This window comes from Camelus ferus, chromosome 31 (assembly GCF_009834535.1).
Source record: "Camelus ferus isolate YT-003-E chromosome 31, BCGSAC_Cfer_1.0, whole genome shotgun sequence".
Lineage (NCBI taxonomy): Eukaryota > Metazoa > Chordata > Mammalia > Artiodactyla > Camelidae > Camelus > Camelus ferus.
In genome coordinates this window covers 13975116-13995270 of record NC_045726.1, presented here as the reverse complement: position 1 = coordinate 13995270, position 20155 = coordinate 13975116, and the positions used below count along the sequence as shown (strand labels likewise).

Here is a 20155-nt window from a genome sequence, read left to right as displayed (position 1 = left end):
AAACTGTGGTACAACCAGACAATGGAATATGATTCAATGCTAGAAGGAAATGAGCTATCAAGGCATGAAAAGACCCAGAGGAAACTTAAATGCATATTACTGAGTGAAAGAAGCCAATCTGAAAAGGCTACATATTGTATGATTCCAACTGTATGACATTCCAAAAAGGCAAATACTATAGAGACAGTAAAAGGATCAGGGGTAGGAGAAAGGGAGGGATGGAGAGGCAGAGCACAGAGGATCTGGGGGGCAAGGAAACTTCTGTATGATTTGTAATGGTGGATACATGTCATATATTTGTCCAAACCCGTAGACTGTGAAACACCTAAGCATGGCCATGGACTTTGGGTGATTATGATATATATGGATGTAGGTTCATTAACTGTAGCACATGTACCATTCTTGTGGTGGATGTTGATAGTAGGGGAGGCTATGTATACAGGGAATCTCTACCTTCTGCAAATTGTACTGTGAACCTAAAACTGCTTTAAAAAAATTTTTTTTTAATTTTTTTTAAAGAATGAGTAAGGGAGACTTCTGGCAACACGGCAGACTGGGCTGACCACATTGACAAATGCTGGCTAAAATGGAAAAACATTTTTTTTTAATGTTAAGTAGCTGGATATGGGGGAAGTGGAACAAGGGGAGAGAGGAAGTTGTGGGTGGGGAGGAAGGAAAATATCGAGGTACAAGAAGGAAAGGGGAGCCAGAGTGGCTACAGTTGATGCTGGCACAGCTCCCAGGGCTACAGACAAAACGCAGGGACAGGAGCACTGAGGTTTCTCAGGTAGGGATACAAGATGCAGCCTTAGACCCAATAGGTGCAGGATTGCTGGAGTGAATTCTCCTGGATGAAGAGAGCTGGAGCCTTGAAGGGGAGTAGAGATTCTGTGCCAACCATCCTGGGGGAACAGCAAGAACACTTGGGGCAAAAGGCATTCATGAGAAATCCCCGAGCCTGGGCCACAGACAGGTGTGTACAGCCTGAATCCATGTTGTTAGCATGTGGAAAGCATGTCCACACACTGGACAAATCACCATGAAGACTGGCCCAGGCTGGTGTGAGCCCTGCGCCCTGCAGAAACAAAACACTCAGTCAGTTGGGTTGCAGCTAGAGAGGTCTAAGTGGGAACTATGGAAGAGAAGACATAGAAGCGAATGAGTTCCTCCAGGTTAAAACAAAGAGCCGCACAGTATGGAAGATATAAAAGACAGGGTTTTCCAGAATGAGAGACAAGCATGAATCCTCCGCCTGAAGAAACTCACTGAGATAGCGAAGAGCACAGCCACCCCTGGATGTACTGTGGTGAAGCTCTAGGACACCAAAGAGAATCTTAAAAACTGCCAGAGAGACTGCTCACAGGGAAAAACTGGCAGCAGACTTATCAGCAACCACAACAGATACCGAAAACAAAAGGAATAATAACTTAAAAATGCAATGTCCACTTGTAATTCTGTTCCCAGCAAGACATTCATTCAAAGTGTTGCAGGAAAATAGGGCGCGAGAGGATGGTCACATTTCAGGTCTTGGGTGAGTCCCTGGGACGAGCCTCCAAGTGAGGGTCCTTGGCTTCACACAGGAAAGGACTCGACAGCGAACCGAAGTAGAGTGAAAGCGGGTTTATTCAGGGAGATAACACACTCCATAGACAGAGCGTGGGCCATCTCAGAAGGCAACAGTGGGCCCCGAGGTGGTGGTGGAGGGGTGGTTAGTTTTTATGGACTGGGTAATTTCATATGCTAACAAGTGGGAGGATTATTACAAATATTTTGAGGAAGGGGCAGGAATTTCCAGGAATTAAGCCACCACTCACTGTTTGGCTTTTTATAGTCAGCCTCAGAAGTGTCCTGGCACCTGTGAATGTATCATTTAGCATGCTAATATATTACAATGAGTGGATAATAAGGCTTAATTAAGATCTACTGGAAGTTGAATCTTCTGTCATCTTGGGTTCTAAGTAGTTTTTGTCCTATCCTCAACATTCTTTTAAAGGTTGTGCCCTGCCCCTTTCCCTCCTGTCTCAAAAGGTGAAGACATTTTCTAATAAAGATCAGAGCAGAAGTTAATGAGATAGAGGACAGAAAAACAATAGAGAAAATCAACAAAACCAAAAGTTGCTTCTTTGAAAAGATTAATAGAATTTGCAAAACTTAACCTAGATTGGCCAAGAGGAAAAAAAAAAAGACAAATTACTAAAATCAGGAATGAAAGGAAATAAAATACCTTACAGAAACAAAGGATTATTAGGGAATACTGTGAACAATTAAATGCCAACAAATTAGGAATCTTAATGAAATGGACAAATTCCTATAGATAACTTGCTATTGAATCGACTTATTTTTTCCCAGTTGTCCTTTTTGTCTGCTGAAACCATCAGATGGTAACAGAAGTGACTGAGGCTTCTAAAGATGTTCTCTTTTGGCTGACAGAGTGTGGGGTGCTAGTCCTCTGACAGGATTTTGGAAAAACTAGAACCTTCACATTGCCTTTGATCCTTTTAAATTCTCTGACATGCCAAAACATAGAAAACTCATTTTTCTTCTTGAAAGTATCATAGAACACCAGCCACTTCAGTCTCTCTAGAGCTGGCCTGATAGCTGGGGAGTGGAAAGGGGATCTTTGCCCCACCCTGCTGACCAAGTTGCTACCATGTCAACGCAAACCAAAGAGGGGACTTTAATTTCCTGAGTCCCCAGTCCCTCCCTATACAGTCTCAGGGCTGGGGTTTCATTTCACTAGCTTCTTTCCCGAGACTGTGGGAAATCTGTCTGCACATCTTTTGGCAGACAGCTGTGGTATCTTGTCAGAAGGGAAATAGCTGTCACAAAAATGTCAGATTTTTGTGCAGTCCCTTAAATACTGCCCGACATTATACTTAGAGCTGGCCTTTTCATTCATCCAATATTTATTGAGCATCTATTATGTGCAAGATGTTATTGTAGGGGATACAGGTATATATAGAAATCTTCGGTAATCAAGAAAGATTAAGGTCTAATAAGGAGGTTAGAGAGAAATGAAATTTTAAGGGGAAAATGGAAGTACCATAAAGCATATGAACTATTTTAATTCTGTGAATCACAATCCAATAATGGAGAATGGAATCAGTTTGGTGGGCTTGTTGCCACTTTTTAAAAAACTGAAATAGAAATATAACATATCCATACGTTGCATATCTAAGGAAGTTTTCTAAGATTTTTGTTTGCTCTATTGTTATTTGTACTGGAGATGCAATGCAAAACATTTTTTTACTGTGGGTTACAGTTTAAAAATTTGAAAAGATAGATCAAATATGCTTTGAAAGAATCAAGAAGCTTTGTGAAGGGAGGGGGCTTTGAAGAGTTAGAAATACAACAAGTGGAAATGGGTAATAAGAGGAAAGAGGGGTATACGAGGCAGACAGTAAGATAGAATTGGGGCCCCAAACCTGGCCCTAGGCTGGAAAGACTGAGTGACAAGGCAGGACTTTGGGTGCACCTAAAGAATTTAGTGTGGGGGTGGATGTGGAGAGTTAAGACCTTCTGATTTTGAGCTGTGTTAATAATTAATTGAATTCCCTAATGGATTACTGATAGCTTATCAGCTCTGGTGGACTTCGGCAGCTCTACCCTTCACTGGTTGCAAACAAGTGAGAACGCTGTGATAGGCCCTGTGGTGGGGTGTCTTGTCCTGCCCCCCTCCCATCTCTCTGACACATGCCTTTTTCCCCCAGTTTGTAGAATTGACACACTGCCTGGAAGAACCTTTGGGATTGCTTTTAGACCTCAGTTTTAAGGGAGAATTTAACATCTCTTTGTAATACATTTATGGGTGTCATACTTTTCAGAGCTCTATATATTAGAAGCATGCTTGTTTCACTTAATCACTGGGTGAGTTTCTCATTCCTTTTCCAGAACTTCAAGAAAAGGGAGGGGTGGTAGAGACTGGGCCATTTCTGACAGCCTATTGGAGATGGGGTTGAGTCTCAAATAGATGACATAATGTCTGAAAAATACCTAAGTTTAACCAAGAAAGACAAATATAAAGGGTTATTACAAAGATGAAGGGGCTCTGAGGGAGATTCTGCAAGAGATACTATTACTTTGAAATCTCTTGGCAAATGAAAAGAATATCACCCCACCCCTTACCCAACTGGAGCACTGTAATTGCAGGGTGAGGATAATTAAATTTTAGAAAAACCCACCATCCAGCTAGTCTCTTCAAGAGTGGCAGAAACAGTCTGGCCTTCTCTGGCTTTGCTTCAGTGCCTTTCTTTCTTCCTCTCTACCTTCCTCCTAAGGAGGAACAGGCTGCCACTGAGTCACAGATTCTTCCTACCCCTTGCTCCTGGGATTGTCTGCTTCCCTTTCATATGGGAACTGCCATCATGGGCCTTCCTTTCCCTTGCAGAGTGGGATATGATCCCCCTTCTCTGTGCAAATTCTCAGAAACACTTAGTGCCAGCTGGGCACCAGTCACTGAGCTGGAACAAGGATGTGGATACTAACAGGCAACAGTCCTGCTTGGAAGGCCCTTCCTTTGAGTCCCCTAAACCCAGGTGGCAGCTGGAGTAGCTGCAGAGGAAATAATCCTGATGTCCAGCCAGAATAGAACAATAGGAGTTAAATGGTGGCTTATTTTCCCAAGAAATTTGCATTTCCGAGGCTTGATATCCATCTCAATAGAACCACTCCACATCAGAAAAGGGTCCTACGACAATCCTCACACAAAAATTAACATTTCTCCCAGTTTTCTGGTTAAAAACTATGGCTTCCTAGGGAGGCTGATCGTTTTGGGGGGAGTGGTTTAACATCTAGTTTGGAAAAATGAGTATAGTATGGCTCATTTGGAACTTGAACTGAAGTTTTTTGTTCTTTTGTCTGGTGGAAAAATGCAGAAGAAACACCGTCTGTGGGTGCGTCCCTTTCTAGGGTGCATTTTGGAATCGAACATTAATCAGAAGATACATGTGTTTATGTACATACATACGTATGACGTGGGTAGCAGTAGCAGTGTTACTCCGAGGGGATGGAGGCCAGGTTGTGAGAACGCCCCCGGTTAAGGAGGGAAAGGCCTTTTCTTTTTTTAGTTCAAGTATGGTCAGTTACAATGTATCAGTTTCTGGTGTACAGCATAATGTCCCGGTCATGCATATATATACATGTTTGTTTTCATATTCTTTTTCATTATAGGTTACAAAATACTGCATACAGTTCCCTGTGCTATACAGAAGAAATTTTTAATCTATTTTTATATATAGTAGTTAACATTTGCAAATCTCAAACTCAAGGAGGGAAAGGTCTAGTAATGGGAGGTTTCCAGAGGAAGGAGGAGCCTGTGGGGCCTCGTGAAAGATGAATGGAATTCGCAGCAGGGTTAGAAGATGAAGCTGATAGAGCAGAGCTAGGAAGTGAGCTAGGATCTGGTGAGCTAGGGTCTCGGCCGGCGCCTAGAGGCGCGGAAAGGCGCTGGCTCGCTCCGCAAGCCTGGGCAAGCCAAGCGCTGGTCTGGGTCTAGCGGGCGGCTGGCAGGCAGCTCACACACGTCGCCCTACCGCCAGCCGGGGTCCCACGTGGCAGGCCCTGGGGACAGCGGGGTGGGGCGGGGCCGAGAGCGGGGGCGGGCCGGGCCGTGACGCGCAGGGTATATAGCGGGGCATGCGCGCCGCGCGGGGTACAGACGCAGGCAGGGGGGCGAGGGCGCGCGGGCTGCCTGCGGGGACTCACCGACCTAGCTGCGCTGCCCGTGCCGCTGCTGCTGCGGGCCGCCCGAGGGCCTGGCTTGTGAGGGTGCAGGGGCCCAGTGGCGTCCGCCCTGCTTCAGGTGAGGGGCGGACGGCGTGTGGGCGGGGCCGCGCCATGCGCCGGGGATGGGGCATCGCGCGGAGGAGCAGCGCGCCGCCAGGGCTCGGGGTCACCGGGTGGGGGTGGGGGCAGGGTTGCGCCGAGGATCCGGAGCCCGGCCGCGGTTTCCGGAGCCGCTCCGGTGAACCGGACCGGCACACGGGCCTGGACACTGGATGGAGGCGACACCTGGCCGCACTGCCACGACGAGGGTTACTTGGCGAGGGAAGGGGAAGGCAGAGCTGCGGTCCCTTCGGCTGGAGAGCGCGGGATGTGGGAGACAGAGCAGGATGTCGGGAACGGCGACAGCCGCGCTAAAAGGCTGAGAGAGGTTTCCTGGAGCCTATGGACACCAGGACAGAAAAAGCATAGAGTAGACGGGCAAATCTGGTGGGCAGCTCTCGGGGCGGCTCTGATTGGGCACTAGTGTCTGGACTTTGCTTTCCGGGAACTGTGTCCACCCTCCGCTACCCAATCCGGCCAGACCACCTACAGCTAAAGATAAATGCCCCATATCTTCCGGCAGGCCGGTGGCAGGAGCTGGAGAATGGCAAAGGAGGGACTAACTGAACTCCAACCTGGCTTATCCCGTGGGCATGGCTTTTTAGCTATTTTTGGTCCCTACCGAGTGAGTTAGGTGGTCTGGCGCAGGCTGCCCTCTCTTGGTGGGTTAGGGCAATGGGTGTCATCCAGTTTCACCGTGTGATCCTGAGGTCCAGCTGAGTCAAGAAATTTTCCTTAACTCTGCGTTGTGGCTTCCGTTTTGAGGATCTAGTGTCTGCTAGGGTCTGGGTGTCCTAGAGGACCAAGAGAGCATGATTTGGTGAGGGGGTGAGTGCTCTTGATGGCCTAAGGAAAGCTGTGGGGACAGGAGGAGCTTTGACCTAACCCTCCTGGAGCCTCCCTGGGCATGAATTTGTCTGTAGTCACTTTTTCCTCGGAACCCCCACTTAGGTGGGCTGCTGGGAATTGGTGGTGGTAACCTGTAGTGGGTACTACCCTGGCTACCTGGCCTCTGTCCCAGCTCTGCTCCTAACTTGTCCTATGGCCTGAGGAAGGGTCTTGCTAAGTCAGATTAGATCTGTGGTCTCTTATCCACAGCATCTACAATTAATCCTTAACTCTTAAAACAAGAGCCATAAAAACTGAGACAGACTTGATGAAGCAAGAGAAAGAATGTCGAGAATCATAACTTTTAGCAGCTGCAATTAAAAACTACACATTCCATTTCTTGTTGGAGGCTCGGAGGTGAGTTTTTCGTAAATTGTATAGACTAGTGGTACTTTTCTTTGGTTTGCAGATATGACTGGAGGGCACCGAACAGAATTGTCAGCCCTCTGTGAGGTACCAGAGCCCTGTGATTCTAAGTATCTCATCCCCTCAGTATATAAATACATGGTGCCTGGTTTGCGCTTGGCTCTGCACTGGCCACTGGAGGGTGCGAAGAGAGAATGGGGCCTGGCTCCTGGAGACACTTGTTGGGGAGAAAGAACACCCATACATATAGAATAACATGGAGACACAAGAGAGGTCACATTTTTGTGTTCAGTCAAGTTCAGAGAAGACAGCGCTCTACTAGAGGTGGTGAAAGGTGGCGGGAGAATACCAGGCTTTTTTGAGTCAGATTAGATCTATTTAAGTCCTTGGCCCGGTCGCTCTCCAGCAGGGGGGTGCTGCAGCACGTTGTGATTGTGCCAGGAGCCTGGTAGAGGGCTTGTTATCGGCATCATCATCATCATTATCATCTCTGTGGGATGGAGTGGATTATTCAGGGGTCCTAGGCATAGATAGTTACGTTGGGTTGTAGGAATGGTATGAGCCCAGACTTACGGTTGATTCATCGTCTCCAATTTCCCTGCCTTTCTGGGTAGGCCTCTTTTCTTTGGCCTGCCAGGGATTGTTGCACAGATTCACTGCCCCTAAGGCTTTTTCCCACTTTTAGTTTTTGGAGCTACTCTGATTTCTTCAGATTATGGAAGTACTCCTTTTCTGGGCTGATAATTAAGCGGGAAGGACTAATAATGTGTGCGTGTGTATAGATCAGTGTGCGCGCATGCGCACATACAGTATCTTCCAGTCACTGGGTGGGTTCTGTTTTCAGACCATTTCCACCCTCTTTCTCTTGCCTTACCTCCCCACGCCTCTATTCCAGGAGGAACCTCAATCCATGCCCAATATTTACAGGATCTTGGCATCTAAGTGGTAGTGCTATGAATAGATGTATATGTCTGGAAATCGGGACCTCCTCCAAAATAATTCAGCCTGTTCGCCCTGGATGCCTGAAGACAGCAAGACTTAAACGTTTTGCAGAACCACAGACGATGGGAGGTTGAACTGGAAGGACTTTGGGAATCTTTGCGTCTAGGACTTTGTTTTACAACTGAAGAAACTAGGTATCAAGAGGTTAATTGGTGTTCCCAAGTAACGTTGCTTGCTGGTGGCCAAGAGGCTTGATAGAGAGGACCAAAGGAAGGTTTGATTTTTTATTCCTAAATATTATAAAATTGCTGATAATCTTAGACTTTTCCTTGAAAACATGAAGGAGGAAGTGCTTATTTGGCGGGAGGTGGTTCTCTGCTTGTATGGATAGAAATTTCTTCTGGAGGAGTCTTCCCTTTTTCCTTCTCTTTCCAGACTCCCTAGAGACATAGGAGGGTGGGGAGTGGATGAGGAAGGATCATGCTGCTGGAGCCCCAGCCAGGACTTTCTAGATGTCTACAGTGAGACTTCTCTGACCTGGAGGCTGGTGGGCTGGCCGAATGCTGGCAGATAAGGAGTCCAGAGTCTGCTGCCAGCCAGGGGCCTCGTGCTCTCCCTGGGGCAAGCAGGGCAGCCTCATCACAAGGTCTCCGAGGCCCAGCTGCCCTGTCCTCATCCTCACCCGTGGCTATCGAGGTTCCTAGATGGGGACCCCCCCACACACACACACAAAAGCAGGGGTGGGAGGGTGGCCACAGAATCAGCCTGGAGAGAGTGCTTGGCTTGCTCATCTATGGGAAACCAAATTCCCTGCCTTGGAAACTTAAGATCGATCTGACTATATCCTCAGGCCTCCTAACCTTCTTCAAAACTCAGGCCCAGGAGAGTCCTGGAGTTCCCTGAAATGAGAATGTGACTCTTGAATTGGGTCCTCCTTATTCAGCATTAGTAATAATAAAAACTGTCAGCTGAAAGTTGGGAATTTTTTTAAAAAATCCGTGTTTTAAACAATTCATTTTACCTTAAAAACATGTGCATGCATTTTTTTTCTTCCAGTTTTATTTTAAACAGCACTGTTTAGGGTGTACAGCATAATGGTTTGTTTTATACACAATTATGAAATGACTTACCACAATAAACTTAATGAACATACATCATCTCATAGACATACAAGATTAAAGAAACAGAGAAAAAATTTTTTCCTTGTGATGAGACAGCCTTATTAGGATTTACTCTCTTAACAAGTTTCATATATAATCTACCGTTGTGTTAACTGTGTTTGTCATGTTGTGTGTTACATCCCTAGTACTTATTTATCTTATAACTGAAAGTTTGTACCTTTTAAGTGCCTTCATTCAGTTCCCTGCTTCCCACCCCCATGTGCATGTATTTTTATTTTCCAGAACTTTGATTGAGGGCCGAGGTCTTTTCTTTGGGTCTCCAGGTCCCCTAATTAGACTTGCAAATTGTTTATATATACAGATCACACCTGCATGTATCACCTGTGATTTCTCATTTCACTTCTTTTATTAAATTTTTTTCACTATATGTGAATTATATCTCAATAAAACTGGAAGAAAAAAATTTTTAATGGGAAAAGCTTTTTCTCTAGGCTGTATATTCACATAGTTCAAAGATCAGAAGGATAAAAAACAGTTTAAAAGGCACACACACACACACACACACACACACACACACACACACTCACACTCTCTCTCTCTCTCTCTCTCTCTCTCTCTCTCTCTCTCTGTCTCTCTCTCTCTCTCTCTCTCACTCATACAGTGAAAGGTCTTAGCCTCTGCCCACCCCACTCCCATTTTTACAAATGCTACAGGTTAGCATTTTAGACATTGTTTAGCATATTGCTTTTTTCACCCAGCAGCTCTGGTAGATCTTTCCATATCACTGCATAGAATGCTTTCATTATTCTTTTACTATAGCTGCATATTGTTCCAGGATAGAGAAGTAAGGTAATTTTTTAACCAATATGTGTTGCCTCCCTCTCTCCCCTGACTTGGGTTGTTTCCAGTATTTTGTCATTATGTGCAAGCTGCTGTGAATAACTTTGTACAAATGGCATTTCCTACCTGTGTAAGTATGCCAACAGAAGAAATTCTTGGAAGTGGGATTGCTGGGTGACAGGATATATACATCTGTTAATTAATCTCCATTTAAAAAATAATAAAGCAAGAATTAAGACATTTACAAACCAGTCCCCTTGCAGAATGCTACTTTCTTAATGCACACACTGAATTTAATCTTTTTTGTTTGTTTGTTTGTAACACATCTTTCTAGATGAGCAATTCTCAAACTTTTTGATCCTAGGATTCCTTACTATTATCTTTTGTTTATTGGCTGTATCTGTTAACATTTACCATGTTAAAAAATTAAAACAAATGTAAAAAGTTATTTATTCGTTTAAAATAATAAAAAAAAAGTCATAACATGTTAACATAAAAGGCATATTTGTGTGAAAAATAACCATTTTCCAAAGTTGAAAAAGTAGAGGAAAAATGGCATTATTTTTACATTTTTGCACATCTTCAGGGTTTCAAAAAAATGATTTATTAGATAATAATGAGATAACAGATTATAATAGGCATAGCATAAGTTTACTAGTAAATACTCGGTTGAAGTCCCGAGAACAAACTGAGTTAATCTCTGAACACACACAAGTTTACACCCTAAACTTCTGCCTTAGAAATTTTCAGAAAACGTAAGACTGCACAGGCACAAGTTCATCACACTTCACGCAGCCTCTGAAAAATGGGAGTGAAAAACCTTTTAACGTCCTAATTTTATAATAAAACTAGTTTTTACCATGCAGACTTCCTGAGACAGTCTCAGTGACCCCAGGTGTCATCTAAGACCACAATTTCAGAGTTGCTGTTCTAGATCACTTAGTTTAATTTTTATAGAAATCAAAACTTTTTCTTCTGCATTTTAATTTCAGTTACTATTAACTTAGAATCATAAAAACAAATAGAACTGGCATGAAGAGGTTTGGGAAGAGGCACAAAGACTTCTGGTGCATGCATCCTGGGCCAATGGCAGCAAAAGGGGCACCTCCTTGCTGCAAGGATGTGCAGAAGGAACGAAGGGGATGGGCCCCAGCAGAGCCCAGCTAAGAGAGCTCCCACTCCACGGAGACAGGCAGACACTGTCTCTGTCCCAAAGATCCTTGTGTGGAGATGCGCTGAGTACTTGTGGAAACTTACATGCTGTCGTGTGGCATTCTTTAAGCCCCACTGAGTGGAGCAGACAAGAGACCCTTAAAGAGGCCAGTGGAAGGCGAGGTGCTTTGGGGCAGGGGTGGTCTGGGAAGGCTTCCTAGAGGTGGAATTGAGCCAAGGTTTGAAAGCTAAGAAGAGGGGGGGCGTGGGGGTGGTCCTGGCCAGGAGAGTTGTGTGAATAATGGCACAAAGATGTATATTCCCGGGGCAGGGGTGGTCACTATAGGCCAGAGTGTCTGACAGAGGGAAGAGCAAGCGACATGGCTAGAAATTTAGCTTGAATCCAGTTATTTTAAAGGGCTTTGGGGTTTAAGGTACCAATATTCTCTGATAAGTCTAATCATTGGATTTAGGGTCCACCCTAAGTCCAAGAGGATTTCGTCTTGATATCCTTAAATAATTGTATCTGCAAGGGCCGTATCACTCAATAAGGTTACATTCTGGGGTTTTGGGTAGACATAGATTTGGGGAGATGTTATTCAGCCGGCTACACTCAGGATAGAGGAAAATGTCCTTTGTAAACTCTGGTTCGCAGAGCTGCAAGAGAAAAGGGAGATTTCTTTTTAGACCTAAGACAGAAAGCAGGCCTGACTGTCATGGAGGCAAGGGCCCAGCCTCAGGCTGCCTCATACTGACACAGATCTGAGAACTAAGTGGCTGTAAATTCTAACGCTGGCCTCAGAGTCCCTGCATTCTTGGGATCCAGACACTTTATAATACCAACATCTTGTCTCTGTGCAACGGCATCTCGCTGAGTGTTAGTTTCCCTATAGGATGGGCAGGGCAGAGATTGTGGTACCCATTTGGCAGAGAGGGGGAACTGACTTCAAAGAGTTTAAATAAATCACAGAAGGTCATAGCTAGTCTGTGTCTAGTCCAGCAGTCCTGACTAGACTGAAATGTCAGACCGGTGCCCCAGACAAGAATCTGGCAGAATTAGGTGGACTGATACCTGGATCTCACCCAGGAAGCCCTGATTCAGGTGGACTGGGGTGAGACCCTGCTCACTGGGGCAGCCAGGGTAAGGAAACCATGCACACACGAAGTCCAGACCACAGCAGATTAGGACTGGAATCCACCTCCAGGCTCTTAAGTGAGATCTTAAGTGAAGCTCTTCAAAGATGGGAGAGAAAACCCTTCTACTTGGTCATCATTAGGCCTTTCCCATTTCCTGATTGCACAGTTTTAAAAAGAAAGTAGTCAAGTTTTTTTTACCAGAAAAAATAAAAAAAATTAAATGTGACATTGACACAGGCTGGATAAATGGAATGAAACAGAAACATCCAAAAACAGACCTACAGTACATGTAGGAATTTACTAAACAATAATGGTATTATTCTTACTAGTTGTGGTGTGATTTTGAGCAACTCTTTTTAGCCTCCATATCCTCATCTGTAAAATGGGGATGATACCATATTTCCTTAATTTTAAGATGCTGTTTTGTTTTCATGTTTCTGAAATAGGGATGTGTCTCACTGATGTGTACATTTAATGGAGTCGCTTTTTCTACTCTGAAAAGTGGTCATTGATACTTATATATAGGGAAATACTGTAGAACCCATATCTTAAAGTTGTTGAGAAGATTAAATTAAGTAATGAAACAAATTGCCTAGCACAGTGCCTGGCAGACAACAATAAATCCTAGCAATCCTTTTTTAAAATCAGTATGGCTGATTTAAAATGTTGTGTTAGTTTCTGGTGTACAGCAGAGTGATTCAGTTATATGTATATGTATTCTTTTTCATTATAAGATATTAAATATAGTCCCCAGAGCTGTACAGTAGGATCTTGTTTATCTATTTTGCATATAATGTTTTGTATCTGCTAATCCTAAATTCCAAATTTATCCCTCTCCAACCGCTTTCCCCTTTGGTAACCATGAATTTGTTTTCTATGTCTGTGGGTCTGTTTCTGTTTTGTAAATAAGTTCATTTGTTCCATTTTTTAGATTCCACATATAAGTGATATCATACATTTGTCTGACTTCACTTAGTGTGATCATCTCTAGGTCCATCCATGTTGCTGCAAATGGCCTTATTTCATTCTTTTTTATGGCTGAGTAGTATTCCATTATAGGTATGTTTGTATGTGTGTGTATATATATATGTATATATACACCACATCTTTATCCAATCATCTGTTGGTGGACATTTAGGTTGCTTCCATGTCTTGGCTATCTAGCAATTCTTATCATTATAAAATTAGGGAAGAAAGGATTGTGATTAATAGGAGTGCTCAGATGCAAATACTAGTGCCCTGTCAAGGCTGGTTTGGGCAGAGAGCATATGAAGCATCTGGCGATCAGCCGTGGGAAGCCAGTGTTCCTGCTCAGTTCCTCCTCAGCCTGCAGGAACCCAGGCTCTCTTCAATGCATCTTTCTGCTCTGCCATCCTTGGCACGTAGGACTTTCTTCTCATAGTTGTCACTTGCCAGCCTGTACCTCTGAGCAGGAAGGAGGAAGGGATAGAGATGGCACCACCACCGTATATTTACATTTTATTAGAACAGCCACCTGTGGCCTTTCTTAGTACAAAGGATGTAGTTGACTGCACCTCTGTGTCTTACGTTTTATAGACTCTACAGTTGAGGTTTACAAGGGAAATAAACTATTCATTAAACAACCGTGGATAATAGGCTAACTATTAAAAAAAAGTTAGTTTTTTTTTTCACACTTTGTCCAATTAAATTCTGGATGAATTAGAGATTTGCATTTTTTAATGCAAGAAAATATAGGTATATCTATAATTTCAAGACAAGAAAGAGTTTTTCAGGCATGGTACTAAAAGCGGAAACGTTAAAAAGAAAAGTGGGATGTATTGACTTTACTTAAAAATTTCGGCAGTAAGACCAGTTAACAATTTAAAGGCAAATGACGAATTAGGAAGAATATTTGTAACATGTGACAAAAGGTGAATTTTTTTAATCGTATGATGAACTGCTACATATACCGATAAGAAAAAAAGATAAATGGAGGTCAGCAAAAATGGGCAAAGGAGAGTCACAGACAATTTGTAAAAGAAGAAATTGAAATGTTGGTAAACCTGAAGATGTGTTTAGCCACACTGGTAATCAAAGAAATGCAAATTAAAAGAATTGTACGAATAGTTTTTTTAACCTATTTGGCAAAGATAGAATCCTATTTTAATACTCAGCATTGGTGAGACTCTCATGAAACAGGCATCCTTATCCACAGATAGGACTAGTAAATCAGTTAAATCTTCAGAAGGGTAGTTTAGCAAATTGTAAGTTCTTAGTATTTGTTGACTGCAGCCCTGGGGGCAGGGACTGGCCACTGGCCAACTGGCTCCTGGATCTCACTGATTCCTTCTAGGAAGGTCTCCTCTCCCCTTGGGGTCTTTTCCTGTGTCCTGCTGCCAGGTCACCTGAAGACCTTGCATACTACCCCTGCCCCCACAAACAGATGGCGGGAACGAGGTGGTGGGGCGCAGACCTGAACCCAAACCCAAACCCGCTGTTTTATTCTCACTTTTACTGGAAGCCTGAAAGGTTGGCTTGTGTGGGAGAAAGTGAGGTGGCGGATGTGTGTCCTCCTAGTCAAGAGAGTCCTGTAAATCACGGGGAGCAGGCTGAACTGCCGGCTGCCCTCCTTTCCTGGAAACCAGAGGGCTCCCGGCCAGCCCCGGGGACTCTCTCTTTTCCAAGAGCACAGAGTACGTGAGGCGTGGTGCAAGGTGGAGCCATGCTGGCCTGCAGGGAAGCTGGCCCTGCTCTCCCTCCTGGGAATGAGCCAGAGGCGGAAGGTCCTGGACTCCCTCCCTGCCTCTCCTCTCCCCCTGCTCGCTGACGGCCAGGCCCCGGTGACATTGATTAGCGCATGTGTATTTCAATACTGACCATTTCCCTGCTGTGGGAGACTTTCCCGTCTGAGAGGCTGGGCAAGTTCTCAGCATACCAGGCCCCTGGGGGGTTTCCAGGGATAACAAGCCACAGCAGTTCTCATCACCTTTCCCAAAAAAGTGCAAAAAGTACAAAGTCACTTACTTCCCCCAGACTCAGGCCATGAGCCAAAGTGCCCTCTCAGGCACCCTGACCAGCCCTAGCAAGGGATAACGTCCTGGTTCCTGCTCCTGCCGCCTCAGCCACCCCCCTGATGTCCAGCAGATGCTTGGAGGTTCCTCCCACAGCAGAGGCCTTGACCGTGGGTAAACCATGGTGTGCACAGCTGTGCTGGCAGGATTATGCCTGTGACCTTGGCTGCTTACACCATGCCATCTTCTTGGCAGCAGCTCCCAGCTCCGAGCCCCTTCCCCTGCATTTTGGGATGTGTGTAGTTGGCATGTTGAGAGAGGTGGTGAGCAGCAGGACCGAGACTCAGAGTTTCCATGAGCTGCTGAGAAATTCTAGAAACAGCCTGCACTTGTACTTGTGGGGTTTCCTTTTCTTTTCTGTCCCAGCCATGGGTAAAAGTTAATGTGTTATTTTCGGCAGGACTATCAGATGTGCCTGTCCTTGGCACATTTGCTTTCAGGGCAGGGAAGGGAGGCTGCCTGCCTATGCCTACCTCTCTCCCACCATCTTCCTTTTGGATCCCCCACCCCACCTTATGTTCTATAATTTTTTTTTTACCTTATATTTTGTGTTCCTACGCCAGACAGGCTTCTCCAGCTCTCTGAGAGACATCATCTCTATTGAAGCTGCATGAGGAGGGGTCCCTCCCCTTAAAGTTGCTAACAGTTCACCTGGGGGTCGAGACCAAAGAACAGTAACTAAACTGGGGCACTGCGACCAAGGCGGGGGGAAATTAACACATCATTCTGCAGGTGTTTTTGGGGGGCTGTCTCAGTGCCAGGCACTCACTCCTCTAGACTCAGAGAAGAAAATAGGCCTGAGTCTCCTCCGCTGTGGAGTTTACAGTCAGTCGGAGGAGACAGATAATAAACATTTAAACAGAACAAAGATAACAGAACAAACATTAGATAGTGATATATGCTAAGAAGAAAATGAAACAGGGTGTTAGGATTCTGAATGACTTGAGTGGGCTTTTTTTTTTTTAAACTAGGTGACCCTCTGCTTTGAGGAGCTGACATTTGGATTGAGACTTGATATGAAAATCTAGGAGAAGAGCATTCTTGGCAGAGGGGGCTGCAAGTGCAACGGCCCTGAGGTCAGAATGCGATTGGTGAGCTAAAAGGATAAGAAGAAGCCCAGGGTGGCTGGATTCTAGTGAGATCAGTGGGGTCAGCAAAGGCCAGATGACACAGTGACTTTTAGGCCAGGAAAAGGAATTTAGATTTGATTTCCCTTGTACTGGGAAGCCATCGCGAGTTTAAAGCAAACAGAATGCCATGGTCGGATTTGTACTTTAAAAGGATGACTCTGTCCCTGAGCTGTACATTTAAGATTTGGACACTTTTTGTGTGTATATTATACTTAGAGAGAAGGGACCCGGACAGTTTGAGGGTAAGTGCCCAGTAGAAGCTGGAAGGCTGGTTAAGAGATTTTATTTATTATATTTTATTATTATTCAACTAGCATTTCAACATTTCCTCCACTCAAATCCCTTGTCTTGTGATTCAGACAGCCCTTCTACATCTTCTGGAGAGAGGTCTTGCGTGGACTGGTCTTGAGTGGGGTCTTGAAGAATGACTAACATTTAAAAGGTGGTTGTTATTGAAAACTCGTCCTGTACACCCGGTCTTAATGCTGCTGTAGTCCGTCCACTTTGTTGTATACTATTCCGTCGTGAGAGTTGGTTAGTTTACTTATCCACTCCTGCTCGTGGGCTTTGGGGTTGCCTCCAAGGTTTTTGTGTTGTGCATAGTGCTGCTGGCAAGATCTTTTGTTTTCCTCTGTTTGAGGTCGAAAGTCACTCAGACTAGAGGATGTCTGAGTTGCAGGCTGAATCTGAAACCCTTTCCAGGTGGCAATCTGATTGCCCCTTGAGGTTGGTGTTGGCAGGAGAGGGTAAACCTTTAAGTCTGGTGAGAATGTTGATCCCTTTTTAATAGGCTGGCAGTTTGTAGGAGGCGGGGGAGGGGAAGGGCAAATGGAAATACAGGCAAGAGGGGTCGTCGTGTTGTCAGGGAAGTCACCTGTTTGCATTATATTGTCTGGAGACTGCTACTGTACCCACAGCCCTGAGGGCTATTTTAACCTGAGGAAGGGGAGCTTGGCCATCCTGCTGGCCCTGACCCCTATCTGAGTATGATAGGAGCCAGAACCAGGGTTGCCTTTGCTCTGGAGTCCATCTGTGTGTGCTCTTGGCAGCCTCTCTCTCGAGCTCTGGCCAGCAGAGGTGGGGAGTCAGGAGGGCAGAGTGTCAGGGTCCTTACCCTCCCCTCTGTACCTGTGACAGAGGGAGCTTTGAGAAGACACTCGTCCACTCCTGCCCTTGACCCCATGGCCCTAAATACTGCATCTTCAGTGAAGCCTATCCCCGCCATCCTGTACTCTGTAGAGAAGGTGAGGGTCTGTCTGTTTACATACGCATTTGTATTTACATGTTCCTGCAGCAAGTGCTTATTTAGATCCTACCAACCTCCTAGGATTGTTACGGAACAACCAAGAAAATTAACTGAAAGTATTGGAACTGTCATTCTGAGACAGGGCGCCTTTGAGCCAGAGCGGTGGGATCCAGAGGAAGGTGAGGATGCATTCCTGGTGTGGGGGATTTGGAGTGGATCAGAGGCGGTGCTTTTTCCTGCAGTTCATCCTTTTTTTTTTTTTTTTAATACATCCAGGCCCTTCACACTTGTGGAGAGTGCTTAGGACACATGTGGGCCACGTTCCGCTTTCTGACAATATTAATCAGACTTCCTCGTGGAGGAAGGAGACAGGAGGGTATGTGGTGAAAGGGGACACGGGTGGGGAATTCCAGGTGGATCCCAGGGTCCCGCCCAGAGAGTAATGGCAGCTGAAGATGAAAGGTGATGGGAGCTTAGTTGGAGAGACCCTTGACTGTCAGGCAGAGGGACTAAACTTTGCGGTTGGGTGAGGGGAGTGAGGGAAGTTAGGTGTTTTAGCCGGAGAGTGATATGATCAAAGCAGGTGCATTGGAGGGGATGGGGCAGAGGAGGGGATGAGGCAGAGCGGGAGTAAGTGACTGACACGAGGCAGTGCACCCCAGTGGTTTCTCTTCATGAGCCCGAAGAAGAGGGGTGCTTTGGTCACGTGGTGAGGCCCACGGTGAGGAGCAGAGGGTGGGGGAAGGCCTTCGCCTCAGTAATCCCGTGGTGCCTGCCAGCGACCTTGGGCCAGGGAATGAGCCGTGTAGGAGGTTTGGGAAGTGGGAGGGGAAATGGATTATGATTCAGGAATGTAATTACTCAATCTTCCTTTCTTTTTTGCCACCTTTCTTACTCTGGTTTGGAAATATGGGCCTTTTTCCCTTTTTCCCAATAACCCTTTTTCTCTTGAGAGTAGGGCTCACTTGTGACTGCTGATAAATATTTATGGTCACTGAGAAATCCAAGGCCCAGGATGCAGCCTGTGCCTGTGACCAGGTCTCTGGCCGTGTTGCTCATAAGCAGTAACTGTGGCAAGGGGCCACCACTAGACAATGGTTTTTGCCCTTGTTGTGAAGAAATCTGGAAATCTAATGATCTTTCTCTGAGAGTAGTGGTCCTCAGACTTCCACGTGTATCATGATCCCCTGGAGAGCTTCCTAAAACAGATTGCTGGGCCCACACAGAGCTTCTGATTCAGCAGATTTGGACGGAGGGGGCTGAGAATTTGTGCTTCCCACAGGTTCCCAGGTGGTGGTGATGCTGCCTGTCCCAGGACCACGCTCTGAGAACTGCTTTCCTTAGACACACTATCACACCCAGTTCAGCATCTCAGCCGTAGAGATTGGCGTGGTCGGAGTCTTTGAGGAGGATTGAGGGGCTTGCACTGGCTTAAGGATGGGAGGGTTGTAAAGGGGGAGATAGTGGTGCAGCAGGACTTGGAGGGAGGGAGGAGGGGTGGACTGGCCACAGGACAGAGAGTCTTTGCTGCAGGCAGAGCAGTGGGGCTGTCTGGGGCCTGGCTGCTGGTGGAGGGAGGTTCCCCGTGCAGGCTTGCCTCTGCCTGCTGTGGCCCAGGGTCTGTAAAGGCTCACTGTCTGAGAAGAGCTCACCTCACCTCCCAGAGAGAGCCTGGGGCTCAGAGGACTCTTCGTCCCCATTTTGGGAAGAAGGGAACATAAGAGACTTCTTGTGAGAGGCCGTTGGTGGCAAATTCTGCCCACAGAGTGTTGCTGCCCGGGAGTTGCAGTTGGCATTTACAAATGGCCCTCCTGCTACAGCAGGAGAGTGGAGCAGACTTGTCTCTGCCTGACTCAGGAAATGATGGGGGTAGGGGGTGGGCTTTTCAAGCTCACTCTGATGCTTTTGGTTATCAGGACAGTAATGTGGCTTAGTTCTCTCCTGGTACCCATTAAAGAGGAGACTGTTCCATTCTTTAATGGAAAACTACAAGGCCAGTAGCCCCAAGGGTCAGGGAAGCACCCCGGGCTGGGTTGAAGCTGGGAGAAAGAGAAGAAGCTTTGCTCTTTAGATCCAACTGGGTGCTCTGTTCTCCCACCTGGAACCCAAGGAGCCTCCTACCTGGGCTTCTGGGTTTTGTTCTTGCCTGCCTCCTCGTCCGTTCTCTACCATGCAGCCAGACCAGTATCCTAAAAACACAGATCTGACTGTATCTCTGCTGAAAATGATCCCCAGTGCCCTACAGATGAGATCTGGGCACCTTAACATCGCCTGCAGGGCTGTCCCCTCCCTGGCCCCTACCATGTCCTCTTGTGTACACCCTGGCCACACAGGACTCCAAGTTCTTAGATGTGCATTTTTTTTTGAAGTATAGTCAGTTTACAGTGTTGTGTCAGTTTCTGGTGTACAGCATGTTTCAGTCATACATGTACATACATATATTCCTTTTCATATTCTTTTTTATTGTAAGTGACTACA

General features: G+C 45.8%; 1 protein-coding gene across 3 annotated transcripts in view; it reads left to right on the top strand.

Moving 5' to 3' along the window:
• Nucleotides 1-5619: 5619 nt before the first annotated feature.
• SLC39A14 (solute carrier family 39 member 14) overlaps nucleotides 5620-20155 on the top strand; it is a 38797-nt gene continuing 24261 nt past the window's right edge. For 2 of the 3 annotated variants that reach the window (XM_032471185.1, XM_032471184.1), the window contains exon 1: nucleotides 5620-5800. In XM_032471185.1, the coding sequence (XP_032327076.1) occupies nucleotides 5635-5800 (166 nt within the window). In that variant the 5' untranslated portion in view covers nucleotides 5620-5634. Of the gene's footprint in view, nucleotides 5801-12228; nucleotides 12235-20155 lie in introns of those variants that run through there. The other variant, XM_032471186.1, reaches the window with a different exon arrangement.